The sequence below is a fragment of the Narcine bancroftii genome, chromosome 12 (genome assembly GCF_036971445.1).
Source record: "Narcine bancroftii isolate sNarBan1 chromosome 12, sNarBan1.hap1, whole genome shotgun sequence".
NCBI lineage: Eukaryota > Metazoa > Chordata > Chondrichthyes > Torpediniformes > Narcinidae > Narcine > Narcine bancroftii.
In genome coordinates, this window is record NC_091480.1 from 87,761,360 (window position 1) to 87,781,902 (window position 20,543).

General features: G+C 37.6%; 1 protein-coding gene across 10 annotated transcripts in view; it reads right to left on the reverse strand.

Moving 5' to 3' along the window:
- hdac5 (histone deacetylase 5) overlaps positions 1 to 20,543 on the reverse strand; it is a 234,513-nt gene that overhangs the window by 70,044 nt on the left and 143,926 nt on the right. For 8 of the 10 annotated variants that reach the window (XM_069904642.1, XM_069904638.1, XM_069904639.1 and 5 more), the window contains 5 exons: positions 19,403 to 19,547; positions 17,657 to 17,777; positions 14,282 to 14,403; positions 6,522 to 6,653; positions 2,544 to 2,656 (listed from right to left, as the gene is read on the reverse strand). In XM_069904642.1, the coding sequence (XP_069760743.1) occupies positions 2,544 to 2,656; positions 6,522 to 6,653; positions 14,282 to 14,403; positions 17,657 to 17,777; positions 19,403 to 19,547 (633 nt within the window). The remainder of the gene's footprint in view (positions 1 to 2,543; positions 2,657 to 6,521; positions 6,654 to 14,281; positions 14,404 to 17,656; positions 17,778 to 19,402; positions 19,548 to 20,543) is intronic. The other 2 variants (XM_069904637.1, XM_069904636.1) reach the window with 2 other exon arrangements.

The following is a 20,543-nucleotide window of genomic DNA, read 5'->3' on the forward strand; positions in this document are numbered from 1 at the left end:
TTCTCCCTGTGACTGCATTGGGTTCCTCCCACCTTTCAAAATGTGTGGGGGTTGTAGGTCAATTGAGTATTTGGGCAGCAAGGGCTCGTGGGTTGAAAGGGCTGCATGTCTAAATTTTAAATTGAAATTTATGTGCTAACTGTAAAGTCAGTTTCTATGAATCGAACTGCTGAGATCACTCACTACATATATTTCCGTCAAGTATCTCAGAAGGGTAGGATGTGTACGTCTGGCAAATGCTCATTTTTTAATCTCACACAAATCAGTTTTTATAATTTTGGCCAACAATAACGAGACAGGCAGTGAATCCACTTGGAAGTGGTGTTTTTCATCCACTGTTTACACGAGGCTTCTGTGTGATCCTGCCAAATATTGTTGGGGCTGTCAGTGTCATGTTTTCTCTCAATCATTGTTTAGCATTAAGTGCTGAACCTTATTTAACAAATTTCAAGATTCTGGCTAACATTTTTCAAACCGAAACATATTGTAAAGCAATAACACTTTCTTGCGCAATCCAGTACTGTCTGTAATGAGTATAAGTTCTTCCCATGCCCCATGGGTTTCCTCTGGGCGCTCCAGTTTCCTTCCACCCTTCAAAAAAAATGAATGGGATTGTATGTCAATTGGGTGTAATTGTGGGCTGGATGGCCCTGTTACTGTTCTGTATGTCAAATTTAAAAAAAAACTTGATACATTATGAAAAGAGCATGTGGCTCACTACATAGAAGAGAGATCTTGGTTGGGCACCTGGTTGAAGGATTTTCCACATTCCAATCTAATGCAAAACTCTGAAAGACCATTATTATTCTTGTACACTCCATATAACCACTTACAGCACAGAACAGGCCAGTTCGGCCCTACTAGTGCATGCCATAGCAAATCCCCACCTTCCTAGTCCCACTGACCAGCACCCGGTCCATACCCTCTAATCCCCTCCTATCCATGTAACGATCCAGTCTTTCCTTAAATGTAACCAATGATCCTGCCACGCCTGCCGGAAGCTCATTCCACATCCCCACCACCCTCTGCGTAAAGAAATTTCCCCTCATGTTCCCCTTATAATTTCCCCCCTTCAATCTTAAATCATGCCCTCCTGTTTGAATCTCCCCCACTCTTAATTGAAAAAGCCTATCCACATTTACTCTGTCTGTCCCTTTTAAAATCTTAAACACCTCTATCAAGTCCCTTCTCAATCTTCTACGCTCCAGAGAAAAAAGCCCCAGTCTGCACAACCTTTCCCTGTAACTCAGACCCTGAAATCCTGTCAACATTCTCGTGAACCACTCAGGTTGCAGTTCAGCTTTTTTTTATCATCATAGAATTCTTTACTGAAGCTAACTTCTGCAAGATTTGGTCAAGGTACCTATTTTTCACTACTTCATCCACTGCAGCAAAAGGAGTTCTTCATAAACACTAAATAATGACAAACATTGACACACAGTCATTATTCTTGATACGAGGACTGAGTCATCCTTAGTCACCATGCCTGGTATTTCATATTTCCTTCGTTTCATAAATGTTTACTCCGACAGGAGCTTTGAGGTCAAGTTGTTTGTCAATGTTCTTACAGTACGTTGCAGGTCGAAAATTATTGAGCTTCCAGTGCAAGAGTATCATTTAAACTGACGGTAGACAAAAAAAAAACATTTCTCTGACTGTATTCTTGTTTGTTATTGGATACTTCAGTTATTAAAATGGAAATAAAATACCTCCATATCATGTTACACACACTCTACTGAAGAACATACATAATTCTTTATAAATATCTGCAATGCATATTTGAACAAAATCACAGATATCAATTTTATCAAAATATCAAATGTTCAAATAGGATGCAGAAAATTACTCACATCAGCTGCCAACAATATTAGCCATAGAAAATCAAGCTTAACTACATGAATTTTTTTCTATAGTTTTAGTATTTTCTATGAAAATGTGCAACCCTGCACATCAAACTGCAGAGGAGGAGCATATGTATATTACATATCGACCTTTGGATAATATCAGCACATTCCCAGACTAGTGAAGTGATTTGATGAAACGAACTTTGTCAGTCTCAATCTTGATTTTACTGGACACCATCCCAAAAGAATAAATCTCATTGGAAAAACAGAAAATTTATATTGGCTCAACTGAATTAAGTACACTGCAGAGTTTTAGTTTTAACGGCTCACATTCTGAATATTTGAATTATCTGCAACATACTACTAAAGAACATCAGCTTTTGAATAATTCACTTTTCAAAATTAATTCAGATGAAACCTAAAGCTTGTTACAGTGCAATCCAGAGTATTTACAATTAAAACAAAAATCTTACAGCTTTCCTTTATATCACTCTACAGCTCCCAAATACAAGTACAAACTCAAAACAAATTATTTTCCATGGGAGCGCATTTAATGCAGTACAATTAATTTATTTGATAACATGGCCAAACTCAGATTTACTGCCTGTAGATTTCAAAGCAACAGCTTATAAAAAGGCTAGTTATGATATGCTTGGAAATAACTAATTTAAAGATTTAACGGTAGGTGCAAGCTATTACCTCAGCATGAATATTGGGTACAGAACCGGTTGTTCCGTTCTCTGCAGGAATATTGTTTGAATTGTTCGGAGAGCTAGGGCCAGACCCAGGAGCACTGTTACAGACTGAGGAAACTGAAACAATCAAAACAAAGAAACTAGCATCAAGGAAACAGCAGTTTCATCAGACTCTAGCTAAATGCTCAAAAAGAAAAAAAAACATAGTTTACCCCCCATAAACGCAACACACGCAACATTTCAACATTACTTCAAGGGACAATTTGCTGGTTTTCCAATGCAAGGTGGAATACCTTGTTTGATTCATGAGCCAAGTTTATCCAATTCTGCACTTGCTAATTTGGAACTTTCTAATGATTTACATTAAATAGGCGGAAGGTTTCAGGGTGGACAGCAGGGGCAGAAAATTTCATATACACCATTAGTACATAACTGCTTTTACAAACATAAAAGAAGTCACAAATGGTTTTTACCCAATTAAAAAAAACTGGTACTACAGCAGACATAGCCTCTTTCAAATGTCCTCTTATGGGCAATAATTTAAAGTATATTCAGAGCATGATATCTAGAGCCTGTTTGAAAGACTACTTTTTCTGGAAAAAAAACATTGCGATGGGGAAGTTCCATTTTCAGGACATTTCGATTAAAAAAAAAACAAAAAACCACAGAATAATCCCATAACCTATTTGAAACATCAGATGCAATCCTTGATTTTGGAACCTCCTAAATGCATTGTCAATCCCTTCACATTGATTATGGGAAGTAGCTCTCTACTGTTCACAATGACGCGGCCTCAACAGGGTCTTTCGCAAAACTGACATTAGTGAGACAATCTGGCAAGGAATGAAACTTGCTCAAAAATCACAATCTCACCAATAAAATTCATGTTTCACAAATAAATGACCATGATAACTCTTTTCTCTATAAATGAGTTTAAGAACTTGGAAAAATGTTTGTTCTTCTACAATGAGATATTAAAATCCATTGTTAATCAAGCACAATTAGTACTCAGCAGACAACGTGTTGAACAAATGTGTTTTGCTTGTTCACCATAGCAACTGCTTCTCAATCACGTGGATCTTAAAACTAAACAGTGATTAGTCTTTGCAGAACCCAGGATGCAGGGTTGGTTATGAGTTTTGTAGTACTTAAATGACATTGAGAATATGATAGTTTTCCCAGTATTTTCCTGCAAACGCATCCATGATTATAAAAATGCTCTTACAATTGCTAGACATGCTGTCTATAAAAGTTAAAAAAGGCTAGTTCATCAAAGTTGTATTTGCTTTTGCACTAACGTATTTAACTTGTGCTTTAAAGAAAAAAAAAACATTCCCTGACTTCCTGGGGAGTATAATTTGACTTTGTGAGAGTTATTTTCTCTTTTTTTTCCCTTCTATTTTCACTTGATACATTAATGAGAAACCCACCTCTCAGTTTTTATGTCCGGATTGGACATATACATACGTCACTTTGGCAGATGATCAGGGGTTTTAAGGCCTCATTCCAAATGGAGGTTATGATCTTATTGCTGCTGGTATAGATATGAAACATACATGCCTGACCAATCTCTGCACTGGAAACATCTGATCACAGTTTTAATGGTGATCAGGGTGAAAAAAAAGTGGGATCAGGCCAGCAAAGCTCAATTGTCTTGATCTCCATAGATTATCACCATATCTTGAAATAACAGTGTCAAGTTGGTGAAGCCCACAGGGAATTACTGAATTTGGAATCGTGGAAAGCCAGATGCAGAGTTGTGGACGTGTGCTGCAAAGTCACTTTCTGTTACTACGTATCACACGTGCTGCACAGGAAATGCCAATAAAAGGCAACGACAGCTTTAACTTTACCTCAGTCATTTGAGGGATTCTGAAATTCCAATTCTTGGGAACTGTAAGGGAATCAATCTCATGGGCTATCCTGCACCATTTCCATTTAGTGCCCAAATGAGAGAATCAGATAGATAAGTGGCCAGTCTTGGCAACAGCTTCTCTTTTGATTTTCATGGGGATGTTCTCCACTCTATTCTCTTCTCGTGACATTTCAACTACTGTGAGCATCATTTTGAATTTCACCAGGATCCTACATATATTCCCATTATTATTGTCGCCCTAGCACCTGTTTGAATTGGCACCAAATGCTGAGAGTCAATAATGCAAAAAGAGTCACTATTTGTCAGTCTGGTACGAGATCTACCAGTTGTGAACATTTTGGAACCAATTCAGATGGCCAGATTATACTTGTTCTGTTTTTTGAAAACATCAAAAAAGGAAAGGAATCTACAACATCATGATTAAAACCCGAGTGTAATTGTTATGCACACCAACACACCAGTTAAAAACCATTTACCAAGCAACAATTTTAAGCAGCCCCAGATTATTGAAATATCCAAAATCAGAACCCCCAGATTATTGAAATATCCAAAATCAGAACCCCCAGATTATTGAAATATCCAAAATCAGAACCCCCAGATTATTGAAATATCCAAAATCAGAACCTTATCTAATCTAGATTTTATTACTGAATTTGAATAACTCAATAAAATGGATACATCTAGTTTTTTTTAACCTGTTGTTGACACAAAAAGAATGTGGATTTTCCATCATATTAGAATTATTTTATTCAATACCATTTTTTAAAAATGATCCTTTATAGTTTGAACAGAGCTCCAGGAACTGGGCATTTGGGGTTCCCAAAGTCCAGCAATCTTACACATTTTGGTTAGCTGAGTTATATAGGCTATATGTAACCCATCTTTGGACTAGGGAGAAATAAATCATACAGATTATCACTACTGATAATCAGCTTTGGCAAACTTCCATTCAGCTTTTATTTATTCTGAATGGGTTTGTATTGTGAAGGGTTGTGGCTGTCCCCTACCTAGTCTGAGGACACAACAGCTGCCTATCAAGGTTTGGTTTCGCCCCACTCATTAGTACACACCTTGCTGTTGGATCCATGTAAATTACCTGGACTGGACTCTCCAGCCTGCCTGTTCTTGGACTATTGGATGTTATAATTGGATTAACCCTCCTGGCACCAAGCCATTTTCACCGCTAACGACCTGGGTTGGCCCCTCCAGCACTATAAAGTTGCCAAGCATTCTTTGTTCTCTCTCTTTGCCATCTTGGGACTACCCTGCTTCACTCCAGGCCCAGAAAGGTGAAAGGGCGCTGGAGAAACTTGGTAAGATGTTCACTGTTAAAAGGGTTGGGAGCATTTAATTAGTGTCCCTTGTAGCATCGAGCTGCGCCTGCACCGAGTCAAGGGGTGGTGGGGCGTCGTAGTGATTTTTCCTTGATCATTGTATGTACCATTGTATTTTGTTCCCACGCTATTTTCCCCACGTTTGTTATTAATTGTCCGCTATAAGTTCCCATGGCTGATGTAAAGTGTGTGTGTGTGTGTTGCATCAGTTACCATTTCCCACACTTGCCTACTAAAATTGTGTTCAGAGTCACCAAACCTTTGAGACCCACCAAACTTGTTTCCTCACTCACAACAGGGCTGCTGCCTCAATTCCAGTGATCAGGGTTCAATCCTGACCATGAATACTGTGTTTTCATTTTTCCATACCACCTCAAGGGTTTCCCCAGGTGCTCAGGATTTTTCGTACAGCCCTAAAATATGCTAGTTAGGTCGTGTAAATTGCCATTAGTTTGGTTGTGGAAAAACTCTGGGGAGTGAATGAGCACAAAAAAATGAGACGAAATGAGAAAACACAAGAGATGGACAGGTGACAGGTGACACTCATAGGCCGCCCACACATACTGATTTGACAAGAGAGGTACTGGAGAGCAAATGAACCATGGAACCCCAGAGGTAATTAATATTTTAAGATGATAAGGGAAATTAGTTAAATTACAAAAGAAATGTGAGCAGCAAATTGAATGCAAGCCAAATAAGATATTTGTTTCATTTCCAGTTAACGGTTAGTTAGGAAATGGTGCTCAGCAAACTGATGATTTTGCAATCTTACCTGTAATTTCTATAGCTCTCTTCTTGAATGTGCTAATTATTGTGCCATCTTTCCTCCTCAATAATGGGCTGCTTCTCCTTTCAGCCACTTTCTGTTTTAATCTGGAACGCACTTTCAAATTAGGTTCAGAGGCTGTATAAATTATTTGAAAACAAAAAAAAAAATTAGATTTGTTGATTTGCTTACGGCTTGAATTGCTAGTACTTTAGCAAGTGCTAAAGATGCAACATTTATTAGGGAAACATTACTAAAATTTCTTTTAATGTTACCTCCTGAAAGTGTTTCCTCATTTTATCCTCCCTGTACCTGGTTATTCGAAACTGGATGAAGTGTCATTAGTCAAGGCTTAAGCTGCATCTTGATATTAACATTCTCATTCTTGTTTTTAAATCGATCACCCACTTTTACTTCTCTTTCTGTAACAGCTTACAGCCCCCGATATTTTCTAAGGTAGCTCTTGTTCTTCCAATTTTGAACTCTTGGACATCCTGATTTCAATCATTCAACAACTGCAAAAGCTCCAAACTCCAGACATCCCTTCTCAAAGTATCCACAACTCTTTTCCTTCCTTGAAGGTAATCATAGAAACCTTCTCCCACGAGGAAGTTTTTGGTCATCTAAATATATGGCCGATTATACTGTTGAAATGCTCTAGGCCAATTTACTAAATTAAAGGCATGATTTAAAAATATTCTCCAAAACATCTCGTCGTGAGTTCGAAGTTCTCGTTGCTGGTCAATACAAAAAAAAAGTAGCTGATTATATTTGGTACTTGCTCCATGGTTCCTTTATAACAAAACCTTGTTGAAAACTAATAACCCTTACTTGAAATAATTGCTCAAATATCAAAACTTGGAAACACAATCTTAAGTACTGACGTGTCATTTTCGTAGGGATGCAATACAGAAAACAAAACACTAAAACGACATAACAAACACAATGCCCAAGGGAAAAATTAATCTCCAGTGTCAATGTCATGTTTCTCAGCACTGAATTAGAGGAGTGGTGAAATTTGGATATATACCCTTGGATGCATCAAGTGGACATCAGTCCTTCAATTATAAATAATCTTTTAAATATGATAAGCAAATTTTAAACAGTTAAGTGTTTATTAAGGGCAGCCAAAGTAAAATTCTCACAGCATTGTTTGCTAGTTTAATTAAACAAAACATGCATTTGTGTTTGACTGAAAAGAAAAATACATTTAATGCTCAACAAAATAATAATTGAATGACAGCACAAAATAATTGCAGGATGGGTATCAAAATCAATGATCTGTACATTTCCACAAAAGGTGAATCTCATTGTATTGAAGAAAAAAACAAATTTGAGCAAGTGTATTGGAAGAGCCAAAACTTTCAATCTTCCATTTTCATTTTATTAATTCTTCCATTTTTCTGCATACTATGTAGTTCGATTCAATTGGGAAAGGATAGCTGTAATAGAATATTACAGCACAGAACAAGCCCTACGGCCCTCAAAGTTGTGCTGACCTATATATTCCTACCAAAAAAAAATGCTTCCTACCTCATCACCCTCTATTTTTCTTTCACCCATGCACCTGTCTAAAAATCTCTTAAATATCCCTAATGTTTCGTCCTCCACCACCATCCATAGCATGCCATTCCAGACATCCACAACTCTTTTTAATGATGTCTCTCCTAGACTTTCCTCCCTTCACTTTGCCGAGATGTCCCCTGGTGTTTGCTAATCCTTCCCTGGGAAAAAGGCACTGGCAGTCCACTCTCAAGAATCTTGTAAACCTCTATTAAGACTCCTCTCATTCTTCTTTTCTCCAAAGAGAAAAGTCCTAGCTCTGCTAAACTTGCGTCATAAGATTTATTTTCCAATCCGGGCAACGTCCTGGTAAATCTCCTCTGAACGCTCTCCATATCTTCCACATCTTTTTTGTAATGAGGTGATCAGAACTGAACACAATATTCTAAGTGTGGTCTCACCCGTGGTTTGTAGAGTTGCAATATGGCTTCTTAACTCTTGAACTCAATCCCCCATTAATAAAGCCCAGCATCTCAGGCCTTCTTAACTACCCTATCAACCTGAACAGCAACCTTGAGAGATCTATGGATTTGAATTCCAAAATCCCTGTGTTCTTCCACACAGTTAAGTATCCAATAATTAACCCTTCACGCAGCCTTCTGGTTTGACCTTCCAAAATGCATCACCTCACACATCCAGATAGAACTCCATACGCCAATTTTTTGCCCAACTCTGAATCCTGTCCATATCCTTTTGTTATCTACAACAACGTTCAGCACTATCCACAACTCCTCCATCCTTCATCTTATCCATAAACTTACTAACCCATTCTTCCACTTGTTCATCCAGGTCATTTATAAAAATCACAAAGAGCAGGGGTCCCAGAATGGATCCCGGCGTAACTCCACTAGTCACTGATCTGCAGGCAGAATACTTTCCGTCCACTATTTTGTTCTTGTATAAAAAAAACATTTCCTCTATCACTTTCTCCCTATATTCTCATATTTCCCACAATTCCCCCCACCCCAAAAAGCCATTATATAACACTGATGGTATTACTTACATGTAGGTATCAATTTCAAATATCAAAAGTATTTGCTCTAGAAATGTGTCCCAATACTTTTGTTCAGTCTCCATTGCATTCACAAGTTGGGAATCAACAAATCATGCTGCGGCTATGAGATACCACATTCCCATAGTCTGTGTTAATAACCCTGATTAAAGGTGATAATTGGCTAAAATCGATAAGTGAGGTGGAGGATAAAGGTCACGTGAGGACTTCATGTATAGACAGAAATCAAAGGGTTGTAAGTGGTAGAAATGTTCTCAGGTGTATTTATTTCAAAGCAAGGAGTATTGTCAGAAAGGCAGACAAGCTTTGGGCATGAGTTGGCACATAGGATTACAACATTATTGGTATAAGTGAGTCTTGGTTGCAGGAGGGCAGGACTGGCAGCTCTATGTTTCAGAGTTCTGTGATAGAGGGGGAGACAAAAAAGGAGGAGGAGAGGCATTGCTAGTCAAGGAAAATATCACAGCTGTGTTTAAACAGGACAGCCCAGAAGGCCAAATGAGTGGAGCTGAGGAACAGGAAAGGTGTGACCACACTGATAGGGTTGTATTATAGATAGCTCATAGAAAGAAATGGAGGAGCACATCTGTAGAGAGATAGCAGACCAATGTAAGAAACAAAAAGTTGTGATAGTAGGAGATTTTAACTTTCAACATATTGACTGGGACTCCCATTCTGTAAAAAGGCTGGATGGCTTGGAGTTTGTCAAATGTGTTCATGAAAGTTCTCCAAATCAATATATAGAGGTACCAACAAGAGAAGATGCAATATTTTATCACCTATTAGGGAACCAGACAAGTCAGGTGACAGAAGTATGTGTAACCAGAGATTTTGGGTCCAGTGATCATCATGTCATTAGTTTCAAGTCAATTATGAATAAAGACAGGTCTGGTCCTCGAGTTGAGATTCAAAATTAGAGAAAAGCTAATTTTGTGGAAATGAGAAAGGATCTAGGAAGAGTGGATGGGGATAAGTTGTTTTCCGGCAAGGATGTGTTCAGTAAGTGGAAGGCCTTCAAAGGTGACATTTTGAGAGTGCATGTTCTCAGGCATAAAGTTAACAGGCATCGGGAAACTTGGTTTTCAAGGGATATTAGCAATCTGGTTAAGAGAGTAATATATAGCAGGTAGAGGCAACAAAGAGCAAATATAGAAGAGTATAGAAAATTCTTAAGAAGGAAATCAGGAAGGCAAAAAGAAGACATGAAATTGCTTTGGCAGATAATATGAAGGTAAAGCCAAAGGGCTTCTACAAATATGTTTCGAGAAAAAAGGAAAGTAAGGGAGAAAATTGGTGCCTTAGAAGATCAGACCATTTGTCTATGTGTGGAGCCTCACAAGATGGGGAAGATCTTAAAGAGTTTTTTGGCATCAGTATTTACTCAGGGAACTGGCAGAGTGTACAAAGAAGTGTACAAGCAGTAGTGGCATGAAACATATAGAGATTAAAGAGGAGAGGGTTTTTGCTGCCTTGCAGCAAATAAAGGTAGGTAAATCCCCCAGGCCTGACATGATATATTCTCACACCTTGAGGGACTAGTGCATAAATTACAGGGGCCCTGTAATCCACTCCTTATCCACGAGTGAGGTACCAGACAATTGTTCCATTGTTTAAAAAAGGCTGAAACACTAAACCAGGAAATTACAGGCTGGTGAGCCTGACATCAGTAGTAGGTAAAATTATTGGAGGGTGTTCGGAGAGATCGGATATACAAGTATTTGGACAGCCAAAGGCTGATTAATGATGGTCAGCATGGCTTTGTGCTTGGTTGGTCATGTTTAACGTATCTTATAGAGTTTTTCAAGGAGGTTACCAAGAAAATAGATGAAAGAAATGCTGTTGGCTTTTGACAAGGTCCCACATGGGAGGCGAGTTCAGAAACTAGGTATCCACGGGGAGGTTATAAACTTGTTGTGGACAGCGAGGAAGGGTTTCAAAGCTTGCAGAGGGATCTGGACCAATTGGAAAAGTGGGCCAGAAAGAGGTGGATAGAATTTAATGCAGAAAAGTGTGAAGTGTTGCATTTTGAAAGGACAAACCTAGGTAGATGACAGGGCACTGACGAGTGTGGAGGAACAAAGGGATCTGGGATGTGAATAAAGCTTTTGGCATCTTGGCCTTCATAAATCCAAGTATTGAGTATAGGAGTTGGGATGTTATGGTAAGGTTGTATAAGATATTGATGAGGCTAAATTTGGAGTATTGTGCACAGTTCTGGATGCCAAAACTACAGGAAGGATATCAGTAAGATTGAAAGAGTGCAGAGATTTACTAGGATGTTGCTGGGTCTTTAGTTGAGTTACAGGGAAAGATTAAACAGGTTAGGACTTTATTCCTTGGAGCAAAGAAGAATGAGGGGAGATTTGATAGAGGTTTACAAAATTATGGGTATAGAGAGAATAAACGTGAGTAGGATCTTCCCACTTAGATAAAGGGAGATAAATACGAGAGGACATGGCTTTAGGGGGAAACTTCTTCACTCATAGAGATGGAGTGTGCAATGAGGTGCCATCTGATGTGGTAAATGCAGGCACATTCTTAAGGTTTAAGAATAAATTGGATAGATACATGGATGGGAGAGGTCTGGAGGGCTATAGACTGGGTGCAGATCATTGGGTCTAGTGTAATAATATTTCAGCATAGACTAGAAGGGTTGAATGGCCTGTTTTCTGTGCTGTAGTGTTATATGGTTCAATTGCACAAGTGTCTGGAGTCTCATCTTCAGATGCATTTGACCAACTCACCAAGATCAAAGGCAGGAGGCACCTGAAAATACCAATACCTTTGTGTACCTCCAAGTCATGCACCGCCCTGATTTGCATCTGGAATTCCTTCATTATTAATGGAACCCAATTGTGTTAAAATTCTGCAACACACCAAGATAGTGGGAGTACCTTTACCAAACTAATCAAGGAAGCAGTTTATCCTTGAGCACCTTCTCATGGCACTGGGATCAGAAATAAATGCCAGCCCTTCTAGAAATGTGGTATATTTAACAGAATTATTTAACACAAACGAAAAATGTACCAAATAGAACAGGACACACAGCTTGTTTCTGGCAAGAAATTAGATATGAAGTGCTAACAATAGAGTATTCTTGGGAAGAGGCAAAACATTCCTGTCTGTTAAGTCTATGAATACCAACCAATGTTGGCTCATGACGTCGTCTATTAGGAGCAACAAAAAAAAACTCAGCAGGTTGAACAGCGACAGCAACAAAGTTGAAGGGGGTTGGGGTTGGAGGAGGAATATCGGTAAGTTGTTTATTGATCCAGATTCCACATCTTCAGTCCCTTGTTTTTCATAGTCCATTAAAATCCTGGTTTAAACCAAATACAAATCAAATCTTGCTTGGTAGGCAAAACAAGCCAGGGTTGCAACTAAGAAATCTACAAATAAATGGCTTTCATTGGCAATGAAAAACTTACCCTAAAGAATTGGGATGCAATTTACAAAACCACCCGCTTAATGGGCTAATGCTCATTTTCCATCCAAGGATGTTCATCAATATTGTTATCTGGTAGCTATAACATTTACTTATCGACTATAGGGTTTCAGGTTTTAATCTTACTACTGTAAATTGTGAAACAAAAATAAAAAAGATATGGGCTAGCATTCATAACTGGGATTATGTGAGCATTTCACCTGTAATATTGACCAGAGAACAGATCTGTGCCCCTACATCATCTATAGGCCACTTGAGAACTACACTATTCTTACTGCAAACATGGTAACTAGGCATGTGACAATGTCCAGTGTTGCAACAAAGAAAAATGTCAAGGTATGCAGTCTGAAAAAGATAACTCCCTCGTGTGAATCAACTGTAAACAGGAGCAACACAAGCACAAAATTAGATCCAATATAATTTCTTGCAACCATTGCCTCTTAATTGATGTCAGCATTTTTAAAGACTATGTTCAACATTAAATTCTTAAAAGGTCTACAATTTGATTGACACAATATAACCAACATTCTGGCACTTGTTTCATGGAAGGCTGTCGTTAAATTTTCCTATTTACATATTATTTAAGAGTTTGAGTATGACCAAAGATGTGAAGAATAACTTGGTTGAAACACACATTCATCCAAATAGACACAGAGCACACAAAGTTCTCGGCGTAGATTCTACGTCTGGGGCTGGAAATCCAAACTGAAAACAGAAAGTGCTGCCCCACTCATTAGGACCAAGCACCACAATAGAAAGAAATGATGCTTCATTTCAAGGTCTTTGATAGTTCCATTAATTTTGTAAGTGCTGTGATGTTTTCAAATGTGTTCTTAATTGTAACTACAGCTTATACATTTATAAATCCATTTTCCCCTAACTACTTAGCACAATTTAACAACTGCAGAACATAAAACTAATTAAGTTGATGGAGAGAACCAAATAATTCACTTATTTGTAAGTAACATACCAAACTGAATCACAAAGTTTGGAAAACGTTGGTTATGCATCTTTACCTCCTCTGGATGCTGTAGTATCTGCTGAGTTCCTCCAGCATTTTCAGGTTTTTTACTACAATCACAGCGTCTGCAGACTTTCGCATTTCACTTTGTTCAAATCTAAATTCCTACACCTAGCTGACTTAGATACAACCTCACTTAACATTACATGAATGTTATTCCCATGACTTTATGAAATGGGGATTTACAGTAAAAGTCCAAAAATCTAGAAACCAGAAATCTAGAAACCAGAAATCTGAACCACCCTAGCATCTGGACGCTCAAGCTTTTCAAATTTAGGGGCTTTTGTGAGCATGCTGCATAAACTCCACAGATACACAGTAGCAACAAGCAAGCACGCTTAATACAGGTAATCCCATCACAAAGAAACTCATTTGTAAACTGTATTTTTCATTTACAATGTTCAATTTAAACACAATTTCAAGCATTACACCTTTTCTGTCGTGAAAACTATTTGTTTACATTTTGATCATGTGTTGATTATTTTTATTTAAAACTGCTCATTATGACAAATGAAGCAGGCTGTATTTTCTAATGAATAACCTATCAACATTTACCATTCATCTCTTCTTTATTTCTCCTTCAATTTGAATTTTAAAAGTACTGCCTGAGAATCTGGAAAATCTGAACTGACCCAAACCCCAAGAAGTCCAGATTTTAGGTCCTTTACTGTGTATTCTGCTGAGAACAGTTTGAAAATTATTGTAATTAAATGCTGACAACTTACCAGTTTTTCGGAGTGGAAAGTCGTCTTTACCATCATACGATCCCAGCAACGGGACTTTGTAGGTGGGAGGTGTTGTACTCTGAGGAGGGGAGTTCTGGTCCAGTGATGCATGATGAGCTCCCCTGGTAGACACAAGAGAGAAACATATTATGACAAGGTATTTCCTAATGTATACAGTTTATGCCGACATACAAGATGACCCCCAGAATTTCCACTTGCAATGTAGGCTTTGAGCTATACTCTCTGCATAAGACTATCCCAAGTCTGGCACCTACCAGTGAAGAGATGCTGTCATAATATTTTAAAAGTAAATTACACAGTAAAGGTTTAATTTTATTAGCATATTTTAAAATAAACCGCCATTGGCTCCTTTAACAGGCCATTTAAACTCTGTACAGAGCCAACAGCAGTCGGACTGGGCGGATGGACCCCACAGCTGAGACTCTGCTGTTGAGGTTTACATTGTATACTTGCCGCAGGGGAGCGCCAAGACTTTGTTGTCACGGTGTGGATTTTATACTTGGGAATTTAAAATGACCCCTGGTTTTGGAGGGTGAAGTTTTGAATCTAGTCAGTATGTGCAATGGATAAAGGATATAACACTTAAAAGCAACCATGATTTTGCAATTATTGTTTGGAAAAAAAATTACTGAATGAACTTCCCCGCAATTAATTTGATCACTTTAATTGAACCATCCAGAAAAACATTGAATTTTCCCACTTCAACATTTAATTTAAAGATTTTGGGTTTCGTCTTCATTAATCTGAAGAAAATTGGGATACAGTATTACAGCAATTTTGTGACTGGATCACGACTTAGAGGCCATGATTACTGTCTAGAGTTATGGGATTGTCTTGCGCTAGGACTTTTTAACTTCAAGAAATTAAATCTAGAAATCAAAACTTAATAATTAGGGACTCATTTAAGGATCTTACTTTTGCACTTCATTAATTTTTTTTCTCTCTGTATTGCACAGTTTCTTTATTTGTTTACACATGCACATTGAGTACAGGTTTCTTATTTGCACTACCAATAAAATGGTAATTCTGCCTCACCCATAGGAAAAAGAATCTCAGGGTTTTATGTGGTGTTGTGTCTGTACTCTGACAATAAATCTGAATTTTGACTGAATTTTTGTTACTGTGACAATGAAAAGACCATTGTCATTCAGTGTCCTTCAGATAAAGATGATGCCACCTTCATCATCCTGGGCTACACATGACCAAAGACTCACAGCAAGTATTGCCTCACAAGGGCAGCATGGCTAGTGCCACACTATTACAGAACCTGTGACCGGGACTCGAATGCAGCATGTCCTTAGAGTTTGTACATTCTCCCAAGTCTGTTTCAGTTTCCTCTTACCTTTCAAAATGCAAGGGGGTTGTAGGTTAACTAGTGAATTTGGTGGGCATGGCTGGTGGGCCGGAAGGTCCTGTTATTATGCTGTCTAAATTAAAAGTCACCATCTAAGGGGCAGTTAAGAATGGGTTTTCAATGCTGGTCAAGTTAACATACACAATTCCTGTGAAAGAATAAATAAAACAACTTCTCAGTAACGGTTACCAGTTCATCTTGCAACTTATCTTAATCTTGGAATAAAATTTAAAGTGGTTTTTCAAGTATTTCATTGCATTACATCCTCCTAACATGTAAAACTCTGGTTCCCCTTGGCATTCCTCATGATGCAGATCTCTAAGACTTAAATTCATTTACTGAATGCCAGCATTGCCTCATGCAGGTCTCGGTGGTGGGCACTGGATAGCACCAAGTTATCGTTTGACCAGAGCACCACAGTTTCATCATGGTTTTTACTGACTGGCATAATATTGTTTAGCTACTTACTTCAAACCTCCAATGTTTGAACAGGCTGAGTATCAAGTCCACGATCACAAGTCTTTTTCCAGTAAGTACAAGCAAACAAACATCTAATTAGTTTCTAGAAATACAGCACGGTAACTGGCCCTTCAGGCCTTCAAGGCCATGCTGTTCAAATACACCCATGTGACCAATTAACCACTTATAATTTCAGAATATGGGAGGAAACCAGAGCACCTGGAGGGAACACACATGGATTGCTGGATTTGAACCAGCATCGCTGGTGTTGTAATAGTGTTGTACTAGCTACTACGCTGACCGTGATGCAAGAAGAACAGCAGAGGGTGGTTTTGATCTGTCAATTTCTGGGTTTTGGACCCAGCATGCTCCCGCTGCGCCACTGCAGGATAATTAAGTTCAACATAATCTGCTGGACAAACTCACTGGATCAAATAACATCAATGGGGGGAAAATTGGTCAATGTTGTGGGCCAGAACACTTTATCAGGAGATTTGTTTTCCTCACTGATGCTGCTTGATCATTGAGTTACTCCAATGGAATATGTTTAGCTACAAATTCTAGCATCTGCATCTCCTGTGCATCTAATCAAATTTCACTGAATGAGAAAAGTCTGGATTTTCTCTGTAAATTTCTATCTAATGAGTATGCTGCAGCTTTTAAATAGTCAATACTCAGAAAAGTTTGAAGTTTCTCAACTTTAACGCTTTAAGACTTTTTCCCTTTGTAACAGCTCATGTATCAAATCAAAATATACGAACAATGAATTTCTGATAAGGAAAATGTGAATTTTTTTTCCATGGCTATCTGAACCCCACGCAGTAAAAGCTGAGTATGCAAGTTACTAAAAGGGAACAATGTTGTCAGTAGGCCAGACCACAGAATCCAATACTGTGCATTTTGTGAAGACCAACTGACCATTGAGGAGTGGTTGAGAAATGCAGTCCAATCAAAAAATAAATATTGTCAAAAATAATTTCAGCTGAAATAATTTGTGTATGGTGGTCTTCTTGTTCAACTTGTGGTTCATTGCAACTGTCTCCATGGCCAGAATACAGTAGTGCTGTTGTTACGTTACAGGACTACCAATCATAGTTCTCGGCTATTGATCCAGTGATGTAATTTTGAATATGACAGAGGGAAACTTCAATTCAAATAAATCCAGAATACAAATTTTAAAGGTGCATGAGCTGAATCCACAATCCACATCTGGTTTATGGTCTCTTATCAATGCAATACAACATTAAATATTTCTTGGATGATTTTTCTCCATCTTCTATTGAGCATGAAGAAATGCTATTCAGAATGTTAAATTTAGATTTTGATTGAATTACCTTGTGAGATAATTCAGTTTTGGACTCCACCAGAAAAAAACAATATGAGACAAAATAGCTGATTTGAAAATAGATTCTACTATTCATTGAAATCATTACCATTAACATATGTAAAAGTAGTGGCAAAAGACCGAGAAGCACAAAACCAAAAAGTGTATTGAGTCAATACGTTTCAAGCAGGTATGATCTACTATATAATCTACATACCAGGTTTTGGGATGCTGGGGGATGGAATGATTCAGTCCACTGGTCGTAGAATCCTTTGAAGCAGTTTTACTTAGTAGGAACTCCTGAAGTTTTAGTTTTACTTCTGTACTAGCTATTGCACCTAAAGAGTGGAAGGGGGAATATAGGAGGACATACAGGTTATAACAAGTACTTTTTTCTGAAGCAACAATTGTCAATTGTATTATTTTTATTCTATGGGTTTGCTCATGATATCCAATGGGATAATAGATATCAAGGAAAACAGATTACCTTTACAGTAGTTTTTCCTCTCAACCTATCTTTACCTATTATTCATTATCAGTTGTTGTCCTTGCACTCCATTCCTCCCCATCCTCACCTGATTCCACCTATTGCCTGCCAGCTCCTGCCACGCCTCAGCCCTCCCTCTCATCTCTTTATACTGGCTTCCTCCCCTCCACACTCTTGGTCCTGATGCTAGGTCTCAACCTGAAATGTCAATGACCTTCAAAGCTACTGGGAGATCTGCTGAGTTGTTCCAGCAATTCTTTGCTTTAGATGACAGCACTTGCAGTTTTTGTCTCTATTAGTTTTGTTGTTTGATGTTGATTTTTATGTTATTAAAAATGGTTCCATTGACCGAACTAAATCAAAATCAAATTGTGTGAGATATAAACAGGGTAATGATTAATATTTGAAACAATAAAAAAATCATTACTTTATATTGTTTGTCCCATTGTTTGGTTATGAATGTAAGCATCATTCTGAATAAACAAAGTTCAATTTTCTCTTCGATGTTTGTTTCTTCCAACACTTGTTTTTCATTGAATTTTCACAAACAACTTTTTGAATTTTGACTCATTTCATTCAGGTAGATTTATATACTATGGGGACAATACTCAGTTCAAAAAAATTCAGGAAGGACTATTTCCCACTGCAAGTTATTTTGTCTGCATTAAGGGAGAATGCAGAGCAAATGGCATGAAATTTAAAAAAAATCAATGATGTATTGCAGAGCCCTCTTGTACCTCCTAGTGGTAAATTGAAAAGGGTACTTTTCAAATATTGAAATCAGTTTACTGCTATTCAAGCTTGCACTCTTATTGATATTCACTGTAGTTTAATGTATTCAAAATTATCCGCCCCCAAAAGAAAAAGCACAAGACACAGTAGACAATAATGAGGGGGGGAAAAAAGACAAATTAATTCATTTTTAAAAAAAATTACTTTTACATTTACTGAATATTTTGCTTTATTGCAGGTTTCTGCCACTGGAATTTTTAAAAATCCTAATCAAGTTTATATTATTCTCGCTGCCAAATTTAGTAATCAACTGCCTGAAGACCAAAGAAAGAAGTCATCATATCTATATCATAATCATTTCCATTATAAGCAAATCTGTCTGAAAAATGAGTATTAGCTCCCAAAATAGCTCAAATTCATTAAAAAAAAAACCACACTGATATTAGTGCAGAGTTTGGACCATCCAAGGAACAAAAGAAACTGAAATGTTATACATGCCTGAAAAGGTCTTGGGAATATTTTGGGGTTTAGGAAAATATTTTTTCATACAGTTGTGTGAGAGACAAAAATAAACAAAAATATTTAGCTCCATGTTTCACAGACTGCCACGTCAGTGCAACATAAATCCCAGACTCCAAAGTAAATTCTCTTGTGCATCAGATCTTCACCCTCTATTCTCAGAAGCTGAACTGGGGGCAGCTTTTGTCTGAACAAAAGCTCACATTTTACACATATATTCCTTACTTTCCTTGCCTTTCTCTTTGTTCCGAAGCATAAGTAATTGCTGTTCCAGTCTCTGTTTCTCCAATTCTTCAAGTCGTTGCTGTTCAATCTTGCGTTGCTGTTCCAACTCTTGCTGACGCTTCACTGCTAGGATCTCCTGTTGTTGCTTGCACAAATTACATAGAAGTCCAGGTAAACAGAACTTACAGCTATATTACAAATTTAATACAACTATTCATTGAGGACACAGTCAACTTATTTGGAATACATTAAATGAGAATTATAATTTACTACTTCAAGAAAGCATACTAAAAACTCAGCTGCAGTCAAGAAATATTTAGGTTCTATATTTAGACCAAGCTTATCTGAGAAGATTACAGATGTAAAAACTTGTACTGAGTGCAATCAACAATGCAGTCTTAGCATTCACATTGTTGAATCTACCTACTACGAAGGATGACTAGAATATTTCATTAGAATTCTTTTCCACCCAAAATCACAGAATCTTGTTAACAAACACAAAAAGGATTAAATTTAAAGTGCAGACTGTCAAGAGCCCAAGCACCAAATTATTAATTCATTTTCAATGAAAACAGAAAATGCTGGGCACTCAGCAGGTCGAACGGCATTTGTGGAAACAGAAAATGCGTTAATGTTTCATTGAAGAGTTTTGGAGCTGGCAGCATTTAATCTTTTTCTATTTCCATGGATGCTGCCTGACTTGTTGAGTGCGTCCACCATTTTGTTTTACTGTAAGTTTCTAGCAATGGCATTTAAAATTTAAAAAAATCCTTATTGAAATCATATTATTCTTGCTGCCAGATTCAGTAATCAGGGTGTGGAGACAAAAAAAAGAACAGTTACCATGTCTATATCAAAATCATTTCTATTATAGGGAAATATAAAAGTAAATCTCTCTAAAAAATGAATGTTAGATCTCAAAATAGTTCAAATGCACCTTAAAAAAAAAATCAGGCTGATTATATAGTGCAGAGTTTGGACCATCCAAGGAACAAAGACCGAAATGTTTTACATGCCTGAAAAAGACTTGGGAATATTATTGACATTACTGCTAAAAAATTGGCCATCATAAAATAATGGTAGCCAGCCACAAATGATTGAATCCCCTATGCACTAAAACATGCTCATTTAGCAAAGTGTC